The 22,793-nt window shown below is 44.8% G+C and overlaps 1 protein-coding gene across 2 annotated transcripts in view; it reads right to left on the reverse strand.

Moving 5' to 3' along the window:
- Window positions 1-1,013: 1,013 nt before the first annotated feature.
- LOC101003577 (aryl hydrocarbon receptor-like) overlaps window positions 1,014-22,793 on the reverse strand; it is a 40,193-nt gene continuing 18,413 nt past the window's right edge. For both annotated transcript variants that reach the window (XM_031665849.1, XM_031665848.1), the window contains 5 exons: window positions 19,149-19,291; window positions 18,313-18,515; window positions 17,269-17,378; window positions 16,704-17,098; window positions 1,014-1,081 (listed from right to left, as the gene is read on the reverse strand). In XM_031665849.1, coding sequence (XP_031521709.1) covers window positions 16,953-17,098; window positions 17,269-17,378; window positions 18,313-18,515; window positions 19,149-19,291 — 602 coding nt within the window. In that variant the 3' untranslated portion in view covers window positions 1,014-1,081; window positions 16,704-16,952. The remainder of the gene's footprint in view (window positions 1,082-16,703; window positions 17,099-17,268; window positions 17,379-18,312; window positions 18,516-19,148; window positions 19,292-22,793) is intronic.

Genomic DNA, 22,793 nt, shown 5'->3' on the forward strand with positions numbered 1-22,793 from the left:
TATGGAAGGAGAAGCAGTGGCTATCTGAGCCTCGCCAGGCTCTCTTCTTTTGCTCTGCAGTGGGACTGAGGCCCCACACACCCTGCATTTCAAGGTGTCCTGTGGCCTAAATGTTCCAATCAACCCCATCCCCGCACCCCCTTCAAACTGGACACCGTCTTCCTGTGGCCTAAATATTCCAATCAACCCTATCCCTGCACCCCCTTCAGACACCGCCTTCCTGCACACAGACTCCACAGACCACCCAGACTCCACAGACCAGCCCCTTGTCCTGTGTCCAGATAGTGAATTATGAGCCCCTTTCAGGTGTCCAGGCCAAAGGCTCACTCCTGCCTTCTCTGTCTGCGGCCGTCAGGTCAGTGCCCTACGGTGATCTGAGAACTGGGCATCCAGTGGCCTCTACCTGGCAGAAAGGAGGCCGTGTGGTCCCCCACTCATTCGATGCTGAGCCTCAGCCCTCAGCTTGGAAACATGGTCACCAGACACCACGGTTGTGGGGCCTCTTCCAGGTGAACGTCTGGGCATGTCTGCTGGTGCACACTCCTTGCGTCCCTTTCCTTTGAACATTTTTGTGGGTTCATAAATAACTTTTTAAGCAAAGAGAATTCTGCATGCATTTCCTTTAGTATAAAATGCATTGAATTAAATGAAGTCGAAAAGTATATCTTTGGAATCCGGAGATTAAGCTTTCAAATATGTGTAATTATACCCATAGAAATAAGTTAAATATTCACCCAGCAATCTGAGAGTTTAAGAAACTTTAATCTCAGGGAAAATGTCAGTAGTTAAGGCCCCAAATCTCTTGTGTAGACGTGCAAAGCACGACATCATCTTACGTCAGACCTGGGAGAAAAATGTCTTTGTGTTGGGCCTGGAACCCCCAGTGCCATCTTGCAGCCTTCGTTTTGGGAACACCGCTGTTAGGAAAACAGGAAACTGAGTATGAACAGATTTGCTGAAAAGAGAAGAGGGTTAGTTCAAGGAGTCTAAAATTCATACTTGCTTATTCAGGCTTTGATTAGGAATCTGTTTATTTTGGTTTCAGGAAAGTTGATCAAATCTGGTCTTCAGATTTTCTAACCTACAACGGATGAAAACAAAACAATGGGAAGAGAAGTGAGCAGGGACCCTAGAGATGGGCAGCCTGAGATCCCCGAAAGCAGAAGTGAGGGGTTGCAGTGTCCAATGAGAAGGGACAGAAAACCCAGCAAAGTTGGGGGAGGACCCAAGATGTGGCTATTTGGGGCCACTTAGGGTTCAGGGAAACAGCTCTACATCCCTGCTCAGTCCTGAGGGCATCACCCAGAAACCACGACAGGAGCTGAGGGAAGCAGCAGCACTCTCATGAGATTTCCATCCAAAGCTGCATTTCTGGGGGAAGTTAGTCACCTGAAGACTTCATGCCTACAGAGGGCCTCAGTTCCCAGCAGCGCCGGGCAAAGGAGAAGTGCCGGTCTCTGCATGGGGTGTTGGAAGCGGTGCATGCAGGGAGTTGCAAGAGGACCACATTCAAATCTCTATGACTAATTCAAGTTCTGGGGGTCCAAAGCTAGGCTACATTATGGGGAGCATCCAGGCTGCTCAGCAATGGCCCAGGAGACACCAAATGGGGCCCTCCAGGGGGCTGTGGCTGCCACCACTACTGGCTTCACGTGACCCACATGGCAGTAACCTGCTACCTTTGCAAAATCTCTCTGTGTCCCCACTCTGGACCCCACAGCATCCCAAGCCGAGGCTGGGCCAGCTCCATTGCCCCTCCTTGTACTGTCTCTCTGGGCTAAGGCCCTGACATGTCCACGTTTGCCAGCAGCTCTGTACTTGACCAGTGTGGTGGGGTGCCCTTCCCTGCCAGTCCCGGTTTTCCGAGGCCCTGTGTACCAACACCCACCCGGAGCCTAATGTCATAGCTGCCCTGCATGGACGTGGGAGGCCAGGCCAGGTCAGAGGGGCAGATAGGCTGGGCCAGGCTAGGTGGCACCTGTGGTCTGTCTTTGACTTGTCTCATAAGCTCTGCTGGGCTGCTGTAGTGGCTGCCACCTGAATGTGGGGAGCCGTTGGCAGAGTCAGGAGAAGGGAAGGGGTTCTGCTGAGGAGCCTGGGGAATGGCGTCTCTCAGGTGGCCAGCCTGGTGATGGACACGTGGTGCCCCTTCTCTCACCTGCCCACAGTGCTCCTGGCTCTGCAGCACCCCCTGCACCCACTGCTGCTGCTTGGTGGCTGGGTTGGGGCCTGCAGTGTAAGAGCCCCGCATGGCTGAGGATCCAGGCAGAAGTACTTGGGAAGGGCAGGCTGGACTCCTGGAAACCTGGTTTGGCCCCAGAGAGTGGGGTGGATGCTCCCCCTCTCCAGATTTTTCCTCTGGTGTCCCAGGTGCCCCCTGCACAGACGGGGGCTGACCTCTGTACAAGCTGGGACTGGGTGGCCGTGTCCATGGAAGGCAACGGTCAACCATCCATGGGCAGCTGAAGGGGTCAGGCTGGGCCTGCCCTGCTTTCTGCTCTGCCACCACCTCCATGGGGACTGCAACTGGGTGGCTCTGGATGGGGGAATCCCAAATGCTGCGCAAACGGTGGGTACCACATGGGTTGACACATAAAGTGGGGTCTGAGGGGATCAAGGACCCCTGGCCCTGACCAGTGTGTGTGGAGGTCCAGGGCATAGATTCCTTGCAAAAATTCAGAACACCAGGGCCTGCTGGAGCCAGGTGTCCAGGAACATTTTCTCCTAAAGAGAGAAGAGGTGTGTGGCTTGGCTGAAAACCCTGAGCAGGCTGGCTTGGGCTGGAGGCCTCAGGCAGTGGGCTGAGGTCAAATGTTGGCTTCTGACACATCTCAGAGTTCGAAGGCACTGCCTGGCTGTGCCGAGGCCACCACTGTGGGGGGCCCTGGCGGGGGTTCTGGAGTGTGGGGCCAGGGATAGAAGGACCAGTGATGAGACAATCCTGGGGATGTGCTTGAGGGTAGCTGGGCACCAAGCCCACGTTTGGAGGTGGAGTTACTTCTGTGGCTAGCTGGGCTGAGCCCTGAGAAGATGGTGGATTCAGGGTCTGTGGAGAAGTCATGCTGGCTGGTGGGGGCAAGCCCACGTTCCCAGTGTCATAAAACTGGGTCTCCTTCTCCCTGTGGAGTTTTCTTCCTTGGCTGGGTGGTGGCAGGTGGCAGTTCTGAGGTCCTGCAGGGCCCGAGTCAGCTCCTTGAAGCTTCTCTTCCCACAGACGCTGGTTGAGATTGGTGACAGCCAGGTGCTGGAGGGTGGAGCAAAGGTCAGGCTGTTCTTCCTTGTCCTTCTCCAGCAGGCTCTCGATGAGGGCCAGCAGGGAGCTGCCTTCCTCCTTCTCTTTCTCTTCCTTGTCCTCACATCTGTTATCAGACCCCTGCCTCTCGAAGGGTGGGCCCTGGAGGGTGGGAGCAATGCAGGACAAGTACACGGATTCATCTTGCTGCATCATGGCTCCAAGGAGAGATCCGGGGCACGAAGAGTCCTGGCCAGCTGGAAGACCCTTCCTAGCCCTGGTCCTCTTCCTGGCTGGGAGGGCAGTCAGGGCGCTTGGGAGGCTGCTCTCATACAGGACGGCCTCCCCCGTAGTGAAGGTGAACGGCAGCTGCAGGGCCCGTTTGCGCAGGTGCTCCTCCCCCTCCAAGTTCCTGTGGTTAAGGAAACACAAGCCCACATCCAGGAGCTGGTATATGAATGAGAAAGGGGCAGGACACCATCTTTTCTGTCTTTTCCAGCTAAAGAAGAAAGAAAAGCCACAATGGCAAGTTCACTTGCTTTTCTCTTGCAATTTTTGGAGTACAGTATTCTTCATAACTATTCTCTATCTTGTATTATGAAATAGTCTCAGAGAAAACTGCTTATGTGTGGGATGAGTATTCCAAAATTCCAGGTAGGAATTCCCTAAACTTCAAGTTTACTTTGAAAATAAATCATTACACAAAAATGATATATGAACCATTTATCACCGGGAAGAATGATTTCTCCCTTCATCGCTCCCTCCCTTCCAACAGACTCATGGGAATGGCTCTAGCCTGAGAGTCACTAACACTGTGACTGTAACATGACCAGCAAGGTTGGAACCTTCCTTCAGTGATCTGTCACTGCTTGGAGTTGCACATTTTGTTTGAAGTTCCACAAAGGAAAACTGGCTGAATTAAAATGTAATGTCTGGCAGAAGCTGACCAGAATGATATGGACACAGGACACTCTATCACTGGATGAACCTTTCAGGAGGCTGAAGCCCACTTCACCCCTTTTGTTATACCCTTTGTCTTTAAATTTGCTTTGTCTCATGTTGATATAGCTACTCTGGTGTTCTTGTGCTCACTGCTTACATCTTATGCTTCTTTACATCTAATTACTTTCAATCTTTTAGTGTCATTATTTAAAAATGTGTCTTGTTTAGAAGGCATACAGTTAGGTCCCGATTTTTAATCCATTCTGACAATCTGTGTCCTTTAATTGGAGTTGTCTTAGTCTGTTTCGTGTTGATATAATAAAATACCTGAGACTGGGTAAGAAAAGCTTATTTGGCTCACAATTCTGGAGGCTGGAAAGTCCAAAATCGGGCAGCCTACCTAGTGAGGGTCTTGTGCTGCTTCAATTCATGGTGAAAAGCAGAAAAGGCAAGTGTGCATGTGCACAAAGACCAAACACAAGGAAGAACAACCTGCTCTGTAGTAATGAATTCAGTCCTGCAAGAATGAGAACTCATTCTAGAGAGAGAATGAATCTATTCATGAGAGCTCCACCCCATGGCCCAAACACCTCCTATTAGGCCTCATCTCTCAGCACCACCACATTGGGAATCAAATTTCAACATGAATTTTGGCAGGGACAAACCACGTCCAAACAATAGCAGAAGTCTTTTGTCTATTAACCTGTAGATGTAATTATTGATATGGTTGAATTTGGGGCTTCTGTTTTACTGTTTGCTTTCTGTTTGTCACCTCTGCTTTTTATTCCTCTGTTCTGCAGAAAAAGTCCTGCCTAGAGAGAGGATTTTTTTTTTTTTTTAAAGAAACTCATCTCAACTTACCTACTTTTTGGCTACACCTTTTGCATTATATTTTTATGGCTGTTCTAGGAATCACTTTTCACTATTGACTTTTCATTGTCTACTTAGAATTAATACTGTGACACTTTACATAAAACATATGCACTTTGCAACTGTATAGTACACACACCCCTAATGCCTGTTCTTTATGTTAGAGTTGGCAGATTTACCACATCCACATGTTATAAATCCTGCAATATGCTATTTTTTTTTTGCTTTAAGCAGTCATTTGTACTTTAAAATAAAGGGGAAAATCATCTTTTATGTTTATCCACCTGTTTCCCAGACTCTCCATTCCTGTCTCAAGTCTCCATGTTCCACCAGGTATTCTTTCCCTTCATCTCGACAAATTTCTGTTAGCGTTTCTTGTCTATTTTTGGCAACAAATTATTAGCTTTTAAAATTCAAATGATACTGTCATTCATTACAAAATTCAGAGTTGACCATTTTTAGGCACTTTAAATCTATTGTTCTAATGTCTTCTGATCTCCATTGTTTCTGATGAGAATTCTATAATAATTGTAATCAGTGTTCCCTATGTATAATGTACTTTTCTCTCTGATTGCTTTCAAAGCTTTTCTCTTTATTTTTGGTATTTGACGGTCTGACTAGATATGCCTTTGTATAGTTTTCTTTGTATTTATCTTGTTTGGAATTTGATGATTGTTCTGATCCATAAAGTTACAACGTTCACTAAATTGGGAAAGTTTCCAGCCATTATTTCTTTAAATCTTTCTTTTCTCAGCTCCGTTTGATCTCTGCTCTTCTGGGACTCTATTTGCCCATATATTAGACCTTTTATTATTGTCCGCAGATCCCTGAAGCTGTTTATTTCTTTTTTGAATCTCTTAAAATCTTTGTTCTTCAGACTGGATAATTCTATTGCTCTATCTTCAAGTTCACAAACTCTCCTGCCATCTTCAATCTGTTATGTACACCCAGTGAATTATTTATTTGTAGATATTGTTCCAAATATTCTGTTTCTATTTTTTTCTGCTGAGATTTCTTATCTTTTCATTCATCATAAGTACATTTTCCTTTATGTCCATGAGCATAATTATAATAATTGCTATCAAATTCTTACCCAGCTGGGTGCGGTGGCTCACACCTGTAATCCCAGCACTTTGGGAGGCTGAGGCGGGTGGATCACGAGGTCAGGAGATCAAGACCCTCCTGGCTAACACAGTGAAACCCTGTCTGTACTAAAAATACAAAAAACTAGCCAGGCGTGGTGGCGGGTGCCTGTAGTCCCAGCTACTTGGGAGGCTGAGGCAGGAGAATGGCGTGAACCCAGGAGGTGGAGGTTGCAGTGAGCCGAGATTGAGCCACTCCACTCCAGCCTGGGTGACAAAGTGAGACTCTCTCTCAAAAAAAAAAAAAAAAAATTCTTATCCAATACTTGGGTCATCTTAGGATTGGTGTCTATTGGTTGCATTTTCTTTTGAGATTTTCTTTCCTGTTTCCTCATATGTCAAGTAATTTTGGATTATATCCTGGATATCATGATGACACACTGTAGATTTTGGATTCTACTCTATCCTTCCAAAGAGTATTGAATTTTTTGTTTTGTTTTGTTTAACTGGATGACTTAAAATGCAAATGCAAACTATGTTTCCCTTGTGGTGGGCAACAGTAGAAATCTCTGTTCAGTTCTTTTGATCTTAAGTTGGTTGCTGTAAGTCTATCTCAATGCTTGCATGATTCAGGGGTCAGCAGAAATTTAGATTGAGTTAATTCATAAAATATAAAGGCTCCTCTTTTTTGGATCATTCATTTCTAGCTTTGCTTCTTCATTTGCAGCTGCTGCAGTTACCATAATCTATGTTCTCTGGTTCTTGAGACATTAAGATGATGAGTCAACATTTCAGTTTTTAACTGCCCAGCACCAAGTAGAGTTTTTCTTAGACAAAAAGCAGTAAAAAGCAGGAAACTCAACAAGGGCCATTCCTTTCTTTCAAGCATTGACTCTCCAGTGCCTCGTTTTTTTTTTTTTTTTTTTTTTTTTTTTTTTTTTTGAGACGGAGTCTCGCTCTGTTGCCCAGGCTGGAGTGCAGTGGCCGGATCTCAGCTCACTGCAAGCTCCGCCTCCCGGGTTCACGCCATTCTCCGGCCTCAGCCTCCCGAGTAGCTGGGACTACAGGCGCCCGCCACCTCGCCCGGCTAGTTTTTTGTATTTCTTAATAGAGACGGGGTTTCACCGTGTTAGCCAGAATGGTCTCGATCTCCTGACCTCATGATCCGCCCGTCTCGGCCTCCCAAAGTGCTGGGATTACAGGCTTGAGCCACCGCGCCCGGCCAGTGCCTCGTTTTAAAACAATATTTTGGCCAGCCATTTCAGCTATAGTTGTTATGGCTATTACTTATGAGAGGGTTGATGCAAAAAGAGCAACTTCAACATTACCAGTAGTGGAACTGTTCCAGAAGAGTTTAACAAAAAGAGTACCATATCTGGATACATTTTTGTGGTAAAAGGCATGAGGTGGGGATTTAACTTTCCTCCCCCAACTCCCTGTAAATGGCTAAACTGTTGTCCCAACCTTACTTACAACTTTGTCCTGTCCTCATGGGTTTAAGATACTTCTTTAACAATTCAATCTTCATACTTCCACCTAGATCTGCTTCTTGACAACCTGCCTCTTCATCACTCTGTCTATCTGATGCTAGGATGATTCTGTGCTAAACCTGTATTGCATTAAGCCTGGCCAGAGAATAATTTGGTGTAGGCTCTCTGGAGAACAATTTGACAAATAGTATCAAAGAATTTTGAAATGCTTAAATCATTTGACCTAAAAGTTCCACTCCTGAGATTCTAAGGAAACTGGAATACCAGCCAGCTATTTACATATAAAATTTCCATTTATCACAATATCTTCATAGTAATTTAAAAAACCCAACCCTAAATTTCAATGTTTAATGAAAGGCCATCATGTATCTGTATGGGAGCATATGAAACAACAATAAAGGTATTTATAGATAATTTTGATATGAAAATTGCTTTCAATTTATTCTCATGTGGAAAAAGTAGGATATGAAACATACTGTATAATTTCAAATATAAAATTTAAATGTGTCAAAACTTACTTGAAGTAAATGTATTAATATACTGACAACATTTTTTTCTCTGACTAGTAGCATAATAGCTATTTCACTGTTGCAGTGTTTTCATTTTCTAAATTTTCTACAATGAGCATGTATTATTTTTGCACTTGATGAAATAAACACTATTTAACAAAACTATTGATTTATGAACTTCTTGCTTAGTAAATCCAAAGAATAGTAGAGCTGATAAGAGCCATAGAAAATGCACACACTAAAGCTCTCTCAGTTTTGCATGGCAGGAAAGTGAGGCACATTTATAAGGTGGTTTTCTGAGACCAGAGTGGAATCAAGCTCAGAATCCAAGTTATTTGACACAGTTCTGTGATTTTCCCTTGATCTAAATATTTTTCAGCAAGGTTTCTGGCTCCAAAAGCAGAAAAGTTTGTTACCTATGGCATATTTTCACATTACTGGATCTCTGATCACTGTTCATAACGTGGCACTAATGGGAATGGTCCAGATAGCTTCTCTCGGCTCACTTGTTTATACAGTTTGAATATTTTTCCCCTCCAAAGCTCATGTTGAAACAATCCCCAGTGTGGCAGTATTGAGAGGTGGGGCCTTTAAGAGGGGATTGGATCATGAGAGCTCTGTCCTTATGAATGGATTAATCCACTAATGGATTAGTGAACTGATAGGTTATCATGGTAGGGGGGCTTGGTGGCCACACTGGAACTCTACAGAGTCCCTACCAGCAAGAAGGCTGTCATCAGATGCGGCCCCTGGACCTTGGACTTCTCAGCCTCCATAAACTGTAAGAAATAAACTCCTTCTCTTTATAAATTACCGAGTTTCAGGAATTCTGTTAAAAGAAACACAAAATGGACTAAGACATTCATCATCCCCTACATTTCCCATTTTGACCATCCATTTTATAAAGACATGCCACAGATCCATACGGGGGCTGGGCCACGCTAGTTCACTAGTTGGAAGATAACATTGTGTGGTCTGATATCCTGGCAATGTAAAAATAAATAACAACAATGAAACGTTTTCTGTTAGTATGCACATTATAGTTTACAATGTTGTAGATTGACAAGACTTCAACGTTGAATCTTGGTCTTCTGGAAGTTAATGACAGACACTCTGCATCACCCAGAAAGTGTCATGGAAGCTGTTATTAGCCTGCCCTGCCCTGAGATGCGTCTACAGAGTGACAGCTTTGATTCCTTTCCTCTTAAAAGACCACATGGCACAGAATTACAGCAGAAGTGAGGAGGGTAGGTTGAAGGAATGCCATTTCTGAGGAGGCACATTTTTAGTGTAAACCAAAGAGTATATGAGACAGGTCTCAATCAGTTTAGAAGTTTATTGTGCCAAGGTTAAGGACATGCACCTAGGAGACAAGTCTCTTCTCCAAAGATGATTTTGAGGGTGTCAGTATTTAAAGGGGAAAAGCAGGCTGGAGGGGAAAGAGGGAGGGTATGGTCATATTACTGAATCCACATGTTGCAAGAGAAAGGGAGCAAGTAGGGCAATAGTCAATATATATTCGTCTCCCACTCAGTAAGATAAGGTGAACTTAGAGTAGCTACTTGTGGAGATATTTAACTTTTTATCTGTAACTATCTACTCAGGAACAAAAGGAAATGCAGCTTCTTGCATGACTCAGCTTTCAGCTTAATTTTTCCTTTGGCAGAGTGAATTGGGATCCCAAGTTTTTATTTTCATTCACATTTCATTTCTGTAGCATGCAATGGAAGACAGCAACTTCTGCTGAATATGGTTGATGGAAGATTCTAGATTAAGAGTTTGAATTCTGGGCAAATGGAGTCTTGAATTCTTTGCAGTTAGTATTCAGGGCCTCAATACTTGTAGCCATTTTGGTATAGGCCTAAGAATTTGGCATATTAGTGTCACTGAGTAATAGAGCTTCAAAATACATTAAAAATATTTTTCTTCTTTCTCCTTTTTCTCCTTTTGTTCCCCCCAGTTTCAAGGTGTAACCTTGAAGCAAATTACAGAAGCCTTTTCCTTAGTCTTAAAATATGGCCGTGAAATGCACTTTAAAACTCCACTCCCTTCTCTTTCCCACCTTACACTCCCTTGCCTTGTGCACATTTATCTAACTGAATGCTTGTTAAACTCACACCATGCACACTTATCTACCTATATGTTTGTTAAAAAGTACCAGAGGCTAATTTAAAAAGAAACAAGCATAAACACCCAGCTGTTGAATTCTCTCCTTCTTACAGACTCTCTCAAGATGAATAAACTACCGCCCAGTCACTGTCAAGACGGCATCAGCCTGAAGCTCCAGGTGGACCATAACTCAAGACAGGCACTGGGGCAAGACACACATCCACTGAATCCTGCACAACTCCTGCATGCCTCCCATATCAAGGTTCCCTTTTTAAAATCGCTTCCCTCAGCCCAAACTTTTGAAGTGGTTTCTAGAGGCATACACCAGTTGCCTCCCCACTGCTAGCTTTGGAAAATAAAGTCACTTTCCTTTCACTGCACTTGGTCCTTGTTGTTGGCTTTGCAAGCAGTGAGCAGCCGAGCCTGCAGTACAGGAGGAAGAGAATCAGTGAACTCAGAGAATGAAGTTTCCCATTCTGGATGTCAGAGGCATTCGAACCAGAGTGACTCTATCATGAGTGAGGGCGAGGAAAAATGAGGCTTGGACTTGCTGGGCTGCATTTCCAGGAGGTTAGGCATTCCTAGCCTCTATATGTTTATGGTTAAGGGAACAGATTCATAATGTTTACTAAACAGACCCAGACTCAGGAATGTCCCAATATCCCAATATCTTGAGAACAAAGACGTTCCTAATTTTGCTTTAAAGATAATAGTATTGATTCTTGCAAAATATAGTAATTAAAAAATCAATCCTTTATCACAAACCCTTGTATTAATGGTAGAGCACATCCCCACATTTTGTTATCCTATATGTAAACAAATATTGTACCTAGGGTGGGCATGTTCCTCCTCTTACTTTCAGGAATGCCCTACTCTTTCTATACAGTAGCTTTTCTTTCACCACTCCACTTTCTTAATAAATTTGCTTTCGTTTTGCACTGTGAACTCTCACTGAATTCTTTCTTGTGCGAGACTCAAGAACCCTCTCTTGGGGTCTGGATTGGGAACGCTTTCCTGGCAAACCCCATGGGGATTCTACCGAAGAGACCCTCCACCCAAAGGAAAGTCATCTGCTTGCAACATCAATTGGCCAACTTTGGGTAAGTGGGGTGCCTTTACTTGGGTAGAGGATGGGATTGGGTTAGAGGCTCAATTAGGGGAGTTAGAGTCTCTCCTAAGACAGAGAGGGTTAAAGGCCCCTCTTTAAAAAAGGTAAGTACGCTTGACTGAACCGGCATTTGAGGCCCAATGTAGGAGGTTAGAGTCCTTCCTAAGATTTAGGGGGTTGGAGTAAAGTCCCTCTCAGCTAAGAGAGGGTTTGGTATCACAGGATGTTAACTGTTATGCTCTTAGTATGAATCTGCCTTTCCCTCTTTGCTGCATGAATCAATTTCTTGGTTGGTATCTCTGTTTCACCATCATTTTCAGAAGTTTTCATTTAACTGGTCTTAGGGATTTTAACCTTTCTCTTCTCCTGTGTACCTCCTGATTTCTGCCTGTTGGCTTGTGAAACACTGGGGGAAAAAAGGCACTGCAGGATTTGGTTTTCTTTGGGTTATTTTAAGACTCTAGCTGCTTAGGCTTCACCCCTAAAATTGCTGATTGAGATCTGGTATTTAACAGCTATGAGCAATACGATTACATAGGTGCGGTTGTGTTTTGTTGGAAATCAGGGGACTTTTCTCCTTGCTGTTTTGTTCCATTTGCACACTAAAAAACTTCTTTCCTTTCCTGGATCCGGGCAAATTGTCTTCGCTTGTCCAGCCCACGCTGGCACTACTGGCCAGAGGCTGCTTGCTCTGGTCATCCCCATCTAAGTTCTCTTCATTTCCTTTGCCTTATTCAACATTTATTTTGTCAGATCCATGTTGTGGTTAATCTAAGATTCATGGCTCAGCTCATTTATGTTATTTGGATAGTGTGAATAAGAGAATTTGATTTTCAGCAGGGATCCCCTCATTAATGCAGCCGGCCTTAAAAACCTCTCTTATCCTTTTTAGTGGAACTCGGCCAGTAACAATACAATCTCGTAGGTTTGGAACTTTTCTATCAACGTCACCTGCCTCCTTCTCAGGAACCATGACATTGATCCCAAAGGACTCACTGCTGGGATGTATTCTTGAACACTGGAACTGTTTAAACTAAATGGGCTTAAGAAGAGAACACTGATATTTCTATGTAATACTTTTTGGCCTCAGTATTAGCTGGAAAAATAAGAGAAATGGCCTCCCACTGGAACTATGGCCTTTAATACTATACTTCCATTTGATTTGTTTTGTAAGAGAGACGAAAATGAGATAAAATACCATATGTTCGAATATTTTGGCTGTTCAGTCGGGATAAAACCCTGCAACAGGCATGTGCATGTTTAATGAGAGGAAATGAAGAAAATGAACTAGACATACTAGATATTAGATGATCCCTTGATACAAGCCCCCAGAGTTCAGTAAGCATTTCTGAATGGAGCAGAACCTCCTTCTGTCATCTCTGAAGGTTCAGGTGCGTTGACCCTTTCTCCCTCTAGTTGACCTGGAAGTTCTATTGAGACCTCTTTGTCCCCACCTCCTTACCCACCTAGTCCCACTCTATACCCACCACTCCCTGAGGAACCTAGCCTTGTGAGGACTACTCATAGTGGAGCCTCTTATTAACCTCCAAAGGGAAATCTTTGTCCACTTAGAGAGGTGGCAAATGGGGAAGAAGGCACTGTGAAAGTACATATCTCCGACTGGGTGCAGAGGCTCGCACCTGTAATCCCAGCACTTTGGGAGGCCGGGGCAGGTGGATCACAAGGTCAGGAGATTGAGACCATCCTGGCTAACATGGTGAAATCCCGTCTATACTAAAAATACAAAAAATTAGCTGGGCGTGGCGACGTGTGCCTGTAGTCCCAGCTGCTGGGCAGGTTGAGGCAGGAGAATGGTGTAAACCTGGGAGGTGGAGCTTGCAGTGAGCCAAGATTGTGCCATTGCACTCCAGCCTGGGCGACAGAGGGAGACTCTGTCTCAAAACAAAGCAAAACAAAACAAAACAAAACAGAGAAAACAGAAAACCAAAAAACAAACAAACAAACAAACAAAAAAGAGTACATATCCCCTTTTCTATGTCTGATTTGACTCTATGTAAAAAGAAGTTTGGTCATTTCTCTGAAGATCCAGGAAAACTCATAGACAAGTTTGAGAAATTAACTCTGACTTATAGTTTAACTTGGAAGGATCTGCATGTTCTGTTGTCTCTGTGTTGTACAGTGAAAGAGAAACAATGCATCCTGGGGACAGCTAGGATCCATGCTGCTGAGTGAGGACTTAGGGAGGAGAGATCATATGGTCACTTGTTTGTTGGAAGGGATGAAGAAGTGTATGACAAAGCCTGTTAACTATGAAAAGGTTAAGGAAGTTCCTCAGGGTAAAGATAAGAATCCAGCTTTGTTCCAACAATGTTTAGTTGGGGCTACTAGGAAATATATTAACACAGATCCTGACTCAAGGGAAGGACAGACCCTTTGGGGAGTACATTTTATAACCCAGTCTGCCTCTGATAACTGTAAGAAACTACAAAGCACAGCTATGGGTCCCCAGACACCTACAAATCAGCTTTTGAATATGGCATTTTTTGTTTTTAATAACAGGGACAGAACAGGGGAAGCAGAAAGAGCAAAAAGAACCTCCTACAAGGTGTAGCTCTTGGCTGCAGCCTTAAGCTCACCTCCAACATGAGGTTACCCTTTTGGCTCTTGACCTGAACTAGTGAAGCAAAAAGGTGGAAAGCCCAGAGCTGGGCATCTGAGTTACCATGCCTTGGATATTCATCAGTGTGTATACTGTAAGAAAACTGGCCATTGGAAAAGGGAATGCCCAGCATTCCGAAGGGAGCCATTGGCACCCAAACCAATGATGGCCAAAATAGCCAAGCAAGCCCAAGAGTGGTGGCGCCCAAGACGTTCTTACACACCTCCTGTTGGACAACTAGCCACATCTTCAGAGGAGCCTCAGGTAACCCCTGAAGTGAAGGTAAGAATATTAACTTCCTTCTGGATACAGGAGCTGCTTACTCTGTTTTGACCATTATAATGAGCTTCTGTCACCCCAAAAGTGTATGGTCATGGGGTTAGATGGACAAGCTCACCGATGCCACTTTACCTATCCTGTAAGCTGCCCATCAGGGACTTTGGTTTTCTCAGTTGCCTTTCTTATAATGCCTGACTCTTCCACCCCTTTATTGGGAAGGGATTTGTTGATCAGCTGCAAACAGTGGTACCTTTTGGAAATAACAAGGCAGAGGAAAGATTGTTCTTTCTCCTTTTCTGTGATAAGAGAGGAAAGTTAATAGGTGACTTATCTAGCTTACCTATTGAAGTAACCCCCCAAGTAAATCCTATAGTATGGGACACTGAGGTTCCAGGCAAAGCATTAAACAGTCCCCTGGTTTGCATCCAACTTAAGCCTGGTGTCCTGTACCCCTGGAAGAGACAATACCCTTTAAAGCTCGAGGCACAAAGAGGGATTGGACCATTAATAGCCAAGTTTTTGCAATTCTGGTTGTTAAGGCCCTGTGAGTCTGCTTGTAATACTCTAGTCTTGCCAGTTGGAAAGCCAAACCGTGACTATAGATTTGTTCAATAGCTTCAGGCTTTCAATGATGCTGTCATTCCCATATATCCTATAGTGCCCAATCCCTATGTGCTGTTAGCCCAGGTCCCTGGGGATGCTGACTGATTTACAATCTTAGATCTTAAAGATGCCACTTTTTTGGCATTCCATTACACCCTGATTCATAATTCATCTTTGCGTTTGAACAGACAGATCCCAAGTTAATTGAGTCATTTGGTTTCTCAGTTAACTTGGACGGTTCTTCCCAGGGAAGGCTCTCAGGCAGAGCCTTCATCTGTTTGGAAATGCATTGGCTAGAAAATTAAGGCTATTACAATTGAATAAGGTCACTATTATCCAATATGTGGACGATTTGTTGGTTGCTAGCACAACCAAAAGAGACTCGGAAGAAAACACCATTAAGTTGGTAAATTTTCTGGGAGCTAACGGGTATAGGACCTTGCTGCATAAGGTCCAGGTTTCCTCTCAAGAGGTTAAACACTTAGGATATATATCAACCCCTGGCACCTGGGCAATAGCCCCAGCATGAAGGGAAGCTATCCTGGGCATTCCAGAACCCAAAACCAGAAAGCAGCTGCAGGCTTTCCTAGGGCTGGCAGGATTCTGCTGTTTATGGGTGCCTGGATTTGAGCGTATGGCCAAGCCATTATATGAGGCCCTGAAAGGAGCAGATGTAGATCCTCTTGAATGGGATAGCAATTGTAAACAAGCTTTTAATCCTTTCAAGGAGAAATTCAGATCAGCTCCAGCCCTGGAGATCCCTAATCTTGATAAGCCATTTTTCCTTTATGTGGCTGAAAAACAAGGAACTGCTTTGGGTATCCTTGTCCAGAAGCTGGGAGATATCTCCTTACAAGTGGCATATTTTTCTACAATTAGACCAGGAAGCTTCAGGATGGCCTGGATGCCTCAGGGCAGTTGCAGCAGCTGCTCTTTTGGTAGATGAAGCCAATAAACTGATTTTAAGACAACATGTGGAGGTTTTTAACCCCACATCAAGTACAAGGAATCCTAGAAGCTGAAGGACACCACTGGATGACAGGGGGGTACTTAGTGAAATATTAGGCTTTGTTGCTAGACACTCCTGCTGTAACTCTTAAAGAATGCCAGATTTTGAATCCAGCTACCTATGTGCCTGATCCCACAGGCACTCTAGATCATTCTTGTATACGAGTTATGGAGCAAGTTTATTCCAGCTGGCCAGATTTAAAGGATGAACCTCTAGATAATCCGGAGCTAGAATGGTTTACAGATGGAAGTTGCTTTATGCACCAGGTAAGCAGAAAAGGTGGGCATGCAGTTGTCAGTCAACACGAGGTAATTGAATCTTAGGCCTTACCGGCTTCTATCTTGGCTCAAAAGGTGGAATTAATAGCTCTTATTAGAGCCTTGTAATTGGGAAGGGACTTAAGAATTAACATTTACACTGATTTTAGTTATGCCTTTCTTCATGCTCAAGCTGCTATCTGGAAGGAATGGGGACTCTGTCTCAAAAAAAAAAAAAAAAAAGCCACAGACACTTTCTCCAGCGGCACTCGGCCTCCAAGGCTCTGCACGCCAAGCCTGGAAAAAGGGACCCATCCCGCTGGCTCCACATCGGGAAACCCCCCGGAGGGTGCACTCTCCCTAGTCTACAGGAGTACCCGAGGCCGTGAGGGGTTCAGCCTTCCCTCCAAGGTCAAACAACTAGACAAGAGGGGCCCCGCGGCCATCGGCTCAGGCCTGGAGGCCACTGAGGGACTTCTGGGGTGGCGGTCTCACGGTGCTCGCCGCCATCAGCCCGCCTTACGTCCGGCTCTCATTTCCGACCCTCAGGACAAGGCCCGGACTAACAGCGCGGCCTGCGGGGCTTCACTTACATCCCGCCTGGCAACGGCCCTTACATCGGAACCTCACTTCCGACGGCGACCAGGCCAAGGGATCTTCCTGTACTACCGGCCGGCGGAAGCTCACTGGGGACCCGGCTCTCACAGGGAGCCGCCAGGGGGCTCCGCTTCCGCCAGGGGGCTCCGCTTCCGCCAGGGGCTCCACTTCCGCCAGGGGCTCCACTTCCGTCAGGGTGTGCCTGGGAGATGCTACCGTGGCTTCCGCCAGGGCGCGCTGGCCACTTACGTGAGGGCCCGCTGTCGGGCGACGATGCACTCGGGCCGGCCGCCGCGGAACACCAGGCGCGCGTTGGACTGCACCCACAGCCAGCGCCCCTGCTTGGTGAGCAGCCGGAACACCGTGAGCCCGCTCTCGCCCGTCCTCATCACTGCAGGAAGAGAGACGAGGCTCGTGTCCGACGCCGCCGCCCACCACCCCGCTCGGAGCCCTCAGGAGCCGGCCCCGCGGGAGGTGGGGAGGAGCCCCGGGCAGGGTGCAAGGGTCTAGCCCGCCTCCCACAGGGCAGTGTGAGGCCCGCAGGGCGCCTCTGGAACTCACTTCGCACGTGGTTCTCGGCGCAGTACATCATGTCTGCCGCGTGGATGAACTGGTAGCCAGATCCCCTTCTGCAGAGCTCGCTGTCCGTGTAGCCCAGAATCACCTTCCCTCTGTGTAGAGGAGACATCGCACATGCTTTTATTTCAGCCCGGAAGCGGAATGCCAGAAGGAATGAAGAGTCACTGGCCCACCCCACGCTTTGCACAGCTCCCCCCAGTTCTCATGCACAGTTCTCACCGAGCCAAGGAGGAACCTTAGGGCCCCCTCTGGAAACCCAGGTCTGGGAAGGGCACCCCTCCCCCCATCAGCACGGCTGGGGCGAGAACTTTAAGGGGCTGCCACACTGAAAAGATTGTGGTGTCGTCTCGGACACTTCTGCCACACATGCAGTTTCAGAATTCTGCTTTAAGCCTGTTTTTATTTGCCTGTGGTGTAGAGCAAGTGTTCTTGTCCTGGAGTAAAGAGAATCCCTGAAACTGTACACAAAAGTGTGCTTGTGGGAGAAAAATTGGAATTCTTGTTTAGAAGTTCCACAGCTTTCATCAAACGGGTGAACATTATCTTAGCAGAAAAGGTAAACCTTGCAAGTCATACTACTTGCTCTTAAGCCAGTGTTTTCTAGACTATGTTCTAAGAAACACTGATATTGTTGCATGTTAGTTGATGTTCGCCCAAGAAGGCTTCCATTGTTAAGTAAGTTTGAAAAAAAAAAAAATGAATCGAACTAATTAGATTTCTTCCTAGTGGGACTTCTTGGGGCTTTGCTATGATCTGTTAATGGAAGTCTCCAAGAAGGAGATAAACTTTTCCGAAGATTTACTCTCCGTATCACACTCTCACTCAAATGCCGTATCTTACATGGAAGATTTGGTACATTGTCTCTATAAACACAGCATATTTTCTACTGACTCATTTCACGAAACCTATTTGGACAGGACTAGCTAATTATTCGTGCTTTGCTTTGGTTCTAGGCTCAGGATTTGCGCCATAACTAGTCTTGAAGCACTACTCTAAGAGTCATGATTTTCAGTCAGAGGGATATACCTGGAATCACAGGCTATAGGTGTGAAATCCAATTTGTGTTTTGTTTGGAAAATAAATGTTTTGTTTTGGAGCTCCAGGATGGTGAGAGGCTGACGAGGTGTTGCAGTGGCAAACAGGGTAAGGTGAGGAGACAAGAAGGTGCCGTCTTCTGACTTAGTGTTCTGCCCAGGGAGGAATTTGAGATGGCCCTGGAAATTCAATTCCTGGAAAAAGAAAACCACAAACATAATGAGCAGAGAAGGTAAGAGGATGTTAAGTAGCTAAAACTGTATAGAACTTGCCCCCTTATGGAATTCAGAGGAGTCCAGTATCCTGCTGGGAGCCAAACAGGCAGAGCTCTCCTTGAACCCCCAACATAGCACAGGTGTTTACAGGCCTAGAATCTAATTCTTCTGGCCTGCCCAGCAGGCACTCATCATTTTTCATGGCTCCTCAGCCCTCCCTCAGGGCCCTGCCCCATACAGCCCTTTTCCCAAAGCTGCAGAGCATAGTGTTAGTTACACTGTGAGGGGATATACAATTCCAGGTGATGGTGAAGAAGATGAATGTTTACATCCTAAGTTCACCAGGGACTCCCCATGTAGGGCTGTACCAGAGGTAACAGGTGTATCTGAATCCTAAGTAAACATATCCCAAGTCTTAACTAGGCAGAGGAAGTTTCAAAAGACAACTGCATCTTCAACAGGCTGACCCTCTGAAATGTTAGTGAGCCGAAGGCCTGCAGACCCTTCCTGGGGTGGTGAGGAGGCTAGGCCCAACCCTTGGGCAGTGTTCCACCTGAGCAGACTTACATACTGGTTTTGCGAGTCCTGACCCTGTAAAGACAATATGTTTACCAGAAACCCAGAAGAATTGTCCAGCAGGCAGCGGAACCGACAGACAAAGCTTCTCTCCAGGTAGGAAGGGTCTTCCAAGGGCAGATGCTGAACGCTGGCAGGAGGGGTGCCACTAAGTGGGAGGGAACTCTCTCTAGGCAGAGCTGGAAGGACAGAGACACACACTGAGGAGACTCCACCAGTGCAGCCATCGTCACAGAGGTGAAATACTATAGCTATGGAAGCAGCTGGTGGGTCAAAAAATGGGTCACAAGCCCTGTGGCCAAGTGAACTGTGACCTTCACTTGGCTGGATAACTTTGATCAGCCACTCAGGCTGGATTTCTCACACATCACATGATGCTAGTAGTCCTTCCTGCCTGCCTTCCTTCGCCATGTCATGAGGACCAAGATAAAAATGGGATGATGCACTGTAACATATATATCCATCCATTGGTTACCCTGTTGGCTCCACTGTTGAGCTATAGCATAGAGCCAACCACTTGTCATCCCCTTCACCTCTACTGTGCTGGTCAGTTTCCTTGTCATGAGACGAGCAGAACATTATGGTGAACCTGGACCCAGACTGGAGCCTCACTTGTTTTGTGACTCTGGTTAGGTTATTTAACCTCTCTATGGGCCTCAGTTTTCTCATCTGACTTAATAAGGTTGCTAGGAGAATTAGACAACTTTACATACGTAAAGCACTTGGAATAGTACCTAGTACATTATAACCTCTATAAGACTTGGCTGTTACTATCATTTTTTTTCTTGTCTTAACTTTGCCATTGCATTCTAACTGGTATCCCTGCATCCAGCCTTGCACCCTACCATCTGTCCTTCACTCAGCTGCCATAGCGACATAAAATATGTCACATCATGTCATTTATCTGCTTAGAACTCTCCAGTTACTTCCCACCTGAGAGTCTTCATAGTGGCCTGAGAGGCTAACCTAATATGCACTCTCAACCCTGCAATCTCTTACCAGTCTTCCCTTCACTTTGTGACCTCCCTGCACTCCTTGGTATTCCATAGCTATGCTAAGTGCACTTCTGCCTTAGGGCCTTTGCGCCCTTGCCAGTCCTTCCACCTGCATTGCTCTCCCCCAATTTATCCATACCTCTTTATTTTTAATTGACAAGTAAAATATGTATATATTTATGGTGTAAAACTTTTGATATATATACACATTGTAGAATGGCTAAAGGAAGCTATTTAACATATGCATTACCTCACATACCTATTTTTGTGGCTATCCATACCTCTTCAAATGATAGTGTGCCCATCCGGTAACTTTTCTCTTTCCTTAATTTAGTTTCTTCTTGGCACTTCCCCACCAGAAACATTACATATTTATTCATGTCTTTATTTTTGGCCCCCTTACCCCATTGAAATTTAAGATCCATCAGAATAGGCACTTGGTCTATTTTTCTCTCTACACTGTGCCTAGAACATAACCTGGCACATAATAGGTGCTCAGTAAACATTAAATGGAAAACTGAACCAAGTGTGGTAGAAGTGATAATTTTCTCCTCCTCATTTTCTAGAGTGAATGTCAGTTACTGCTACTTCAGCAGGAAAAGAAAACATTAGGCACAGAAAAGTGACTGGATAGTCTCTCTTACCAGGAAAAAAACACTTTTGTGGAGAATGCTACTTTCATCTTTTTTGGAGTGCTGGTTCAGCCTCCTCTCTTTCCCATCCGAGGAATTTGTAGAGAAGTCCTCTCAGAGAGTAATAAGAGGAAAGTCAAATTCTTGGGGTTAAAAATGAAAGTCTCATTTATGCCTCATTAGAAAGTCAAGGACTCAAAACCCAAATTGTTTTGCTACAATTCTCAATGTGACAAGTCTGATTATATGTACACCGATGGTTCTCCCTGTGTCACATAAAAATTTAATTCATCTAGACTCAAGTTTTGTGGAAGAATAAGATGAAAGCAAGCTTGTAATAGATTAGCAATCCTAAATGTTTTCATGGGAGGGATGAAGGGAAGAATTTAATCAGAGTCTGGTAAGTTTTACTACTGTTTCTTCTTAATCTGATTTAATAAGGCCCCTAGCACAGTGCCTGGCATGTGGTAGACCCTCAGTAAATGTTGGAACATATACACGTGTGCATAAAGTGTACATCAACTGGAATTTGGGTTAGATGGAGTGGTCTTTAGATGTTTTCTGGCATGTTTATAGCACTGTGATGAAGGTTTTACTTGTATTTCGAGGACTTGTTTATAGCACTGTGATGAAGGTTTTACTTGTATTTCAAGGACTTGTCATGCACACATAGACATGGAGGTAGATTACTGCGTAGTTTCTACGACTGTGGCAGCATAAGGGTATAAAAGGAATTAAAAATGTGAAATTCTATGTAAAATTTCAGAATATTCACTGTTAAGGACGTAATTCAAACTTGCTGTTGTCAGGATGTGTGCAAATTGTGACATTCACAAATGTATTTTGACTATGGTTTAAAATCCAGGAAACTCTTCTTAAATGGGGATGAAAATTCCAATTAATATTTGGGGTGGAAAAAAGAATGAAAGATTCCAGAGAAGTGAAATCAAGGATTATAATGGTACATTGTAAATTTACCTTAGGGCTTGCTGCCTCAGAGTATATTTATACCTTACATATAAAATAAGGCATAAACAAAAGTGATAGTATTTCGTACTTGACTTCAAAGTGCTAGGAATGAAGTGAGATAATTTGGAGTATTGTTGACCTCACTATCTTTTGAACAAATGCCAGAACTCTTAGGGCATAGCTATTCAATTTATTTAACAGAAAACCTGTTGAGTTATTACTAACAGGTTTTACTATAAGGAACCACTAAGTTAGACACAGTAACAATGTAGGACCTAGTGAGGGGTGAGGATACTGGACTGTTGGTGTTGTGTCTTGGCCTTAGACTACTTGGGTGGCAAAGATCCCCACTCTGCTCCGATGTTTTGTTTCTAGAACTCTAACACAGAGGAGTTGGAGTAGGTGCCCACTCCACTCCCACAGCCCAGGCTGGACTTCAGACCTCTGTTCCTTCCCCTCAGACCCCTGACCAGTCAATGTGGACAGGGTGGGACACAGAATGAGTCATCACACAGAGGTGCAAAGCTCAATGCTGAGGATAAGGATCCTGACTGACTTCAAGGAGCTGAAAATCTGATGGGGGGTGAGGAGGAAGAAAGTAAAGATCTATTTTGTGATAAGTAACCACCCAGTTGACCTTAGGCTGGTTGAGAGAGTCTTGTGTGGAACTTCTAGAGAGGAAGCGGCTTTGGAGAAAGATGGATTAAAATTTTCACAGTAGCCAAAGTTGATCTGAATTAAAGCCAAGTCTCCAGAAGTCACACAACTATACTTATAGGGAGCGTTGTAAGTTCATTTTTGTTTAATATTTTAGACTCCCTACCATGAAAAGGACATCGTTAGTGTGCAGATATTGGCCCATGGCTTCATTATCTTTCTTCATCAAACCTCCAGTTTTGAGTATTCTTTTCTGATTATCATTCGCAACAAAACAGCGAAGAGCCTTTCCTTCCGTCCGTGTGGGTGCATTAAATGCACTCTAAATCCCTGGAGAAGGGACCTGTGTCTGTGCTTACAAAATGGCATTTACCTGTAAATAACAATATTGCCTGTTGGTGAGTGTCTGTGGTTTCCCACCAGCCAAC

Source organism: Papio anubis, chromosome 4 (genome assembly GCF_008728515.1).
Source record: "Papio anubis isolate 15944 chromosome 4, Panubis1.0, whole genome shotgun sequence".
NCBI classification, from domain to species: domain Eukaryota; kingdom Metazoa; phylum Chordata; class Mammalia; order Primates; family Cercopithecidae; genus Papio; species Papio anubis.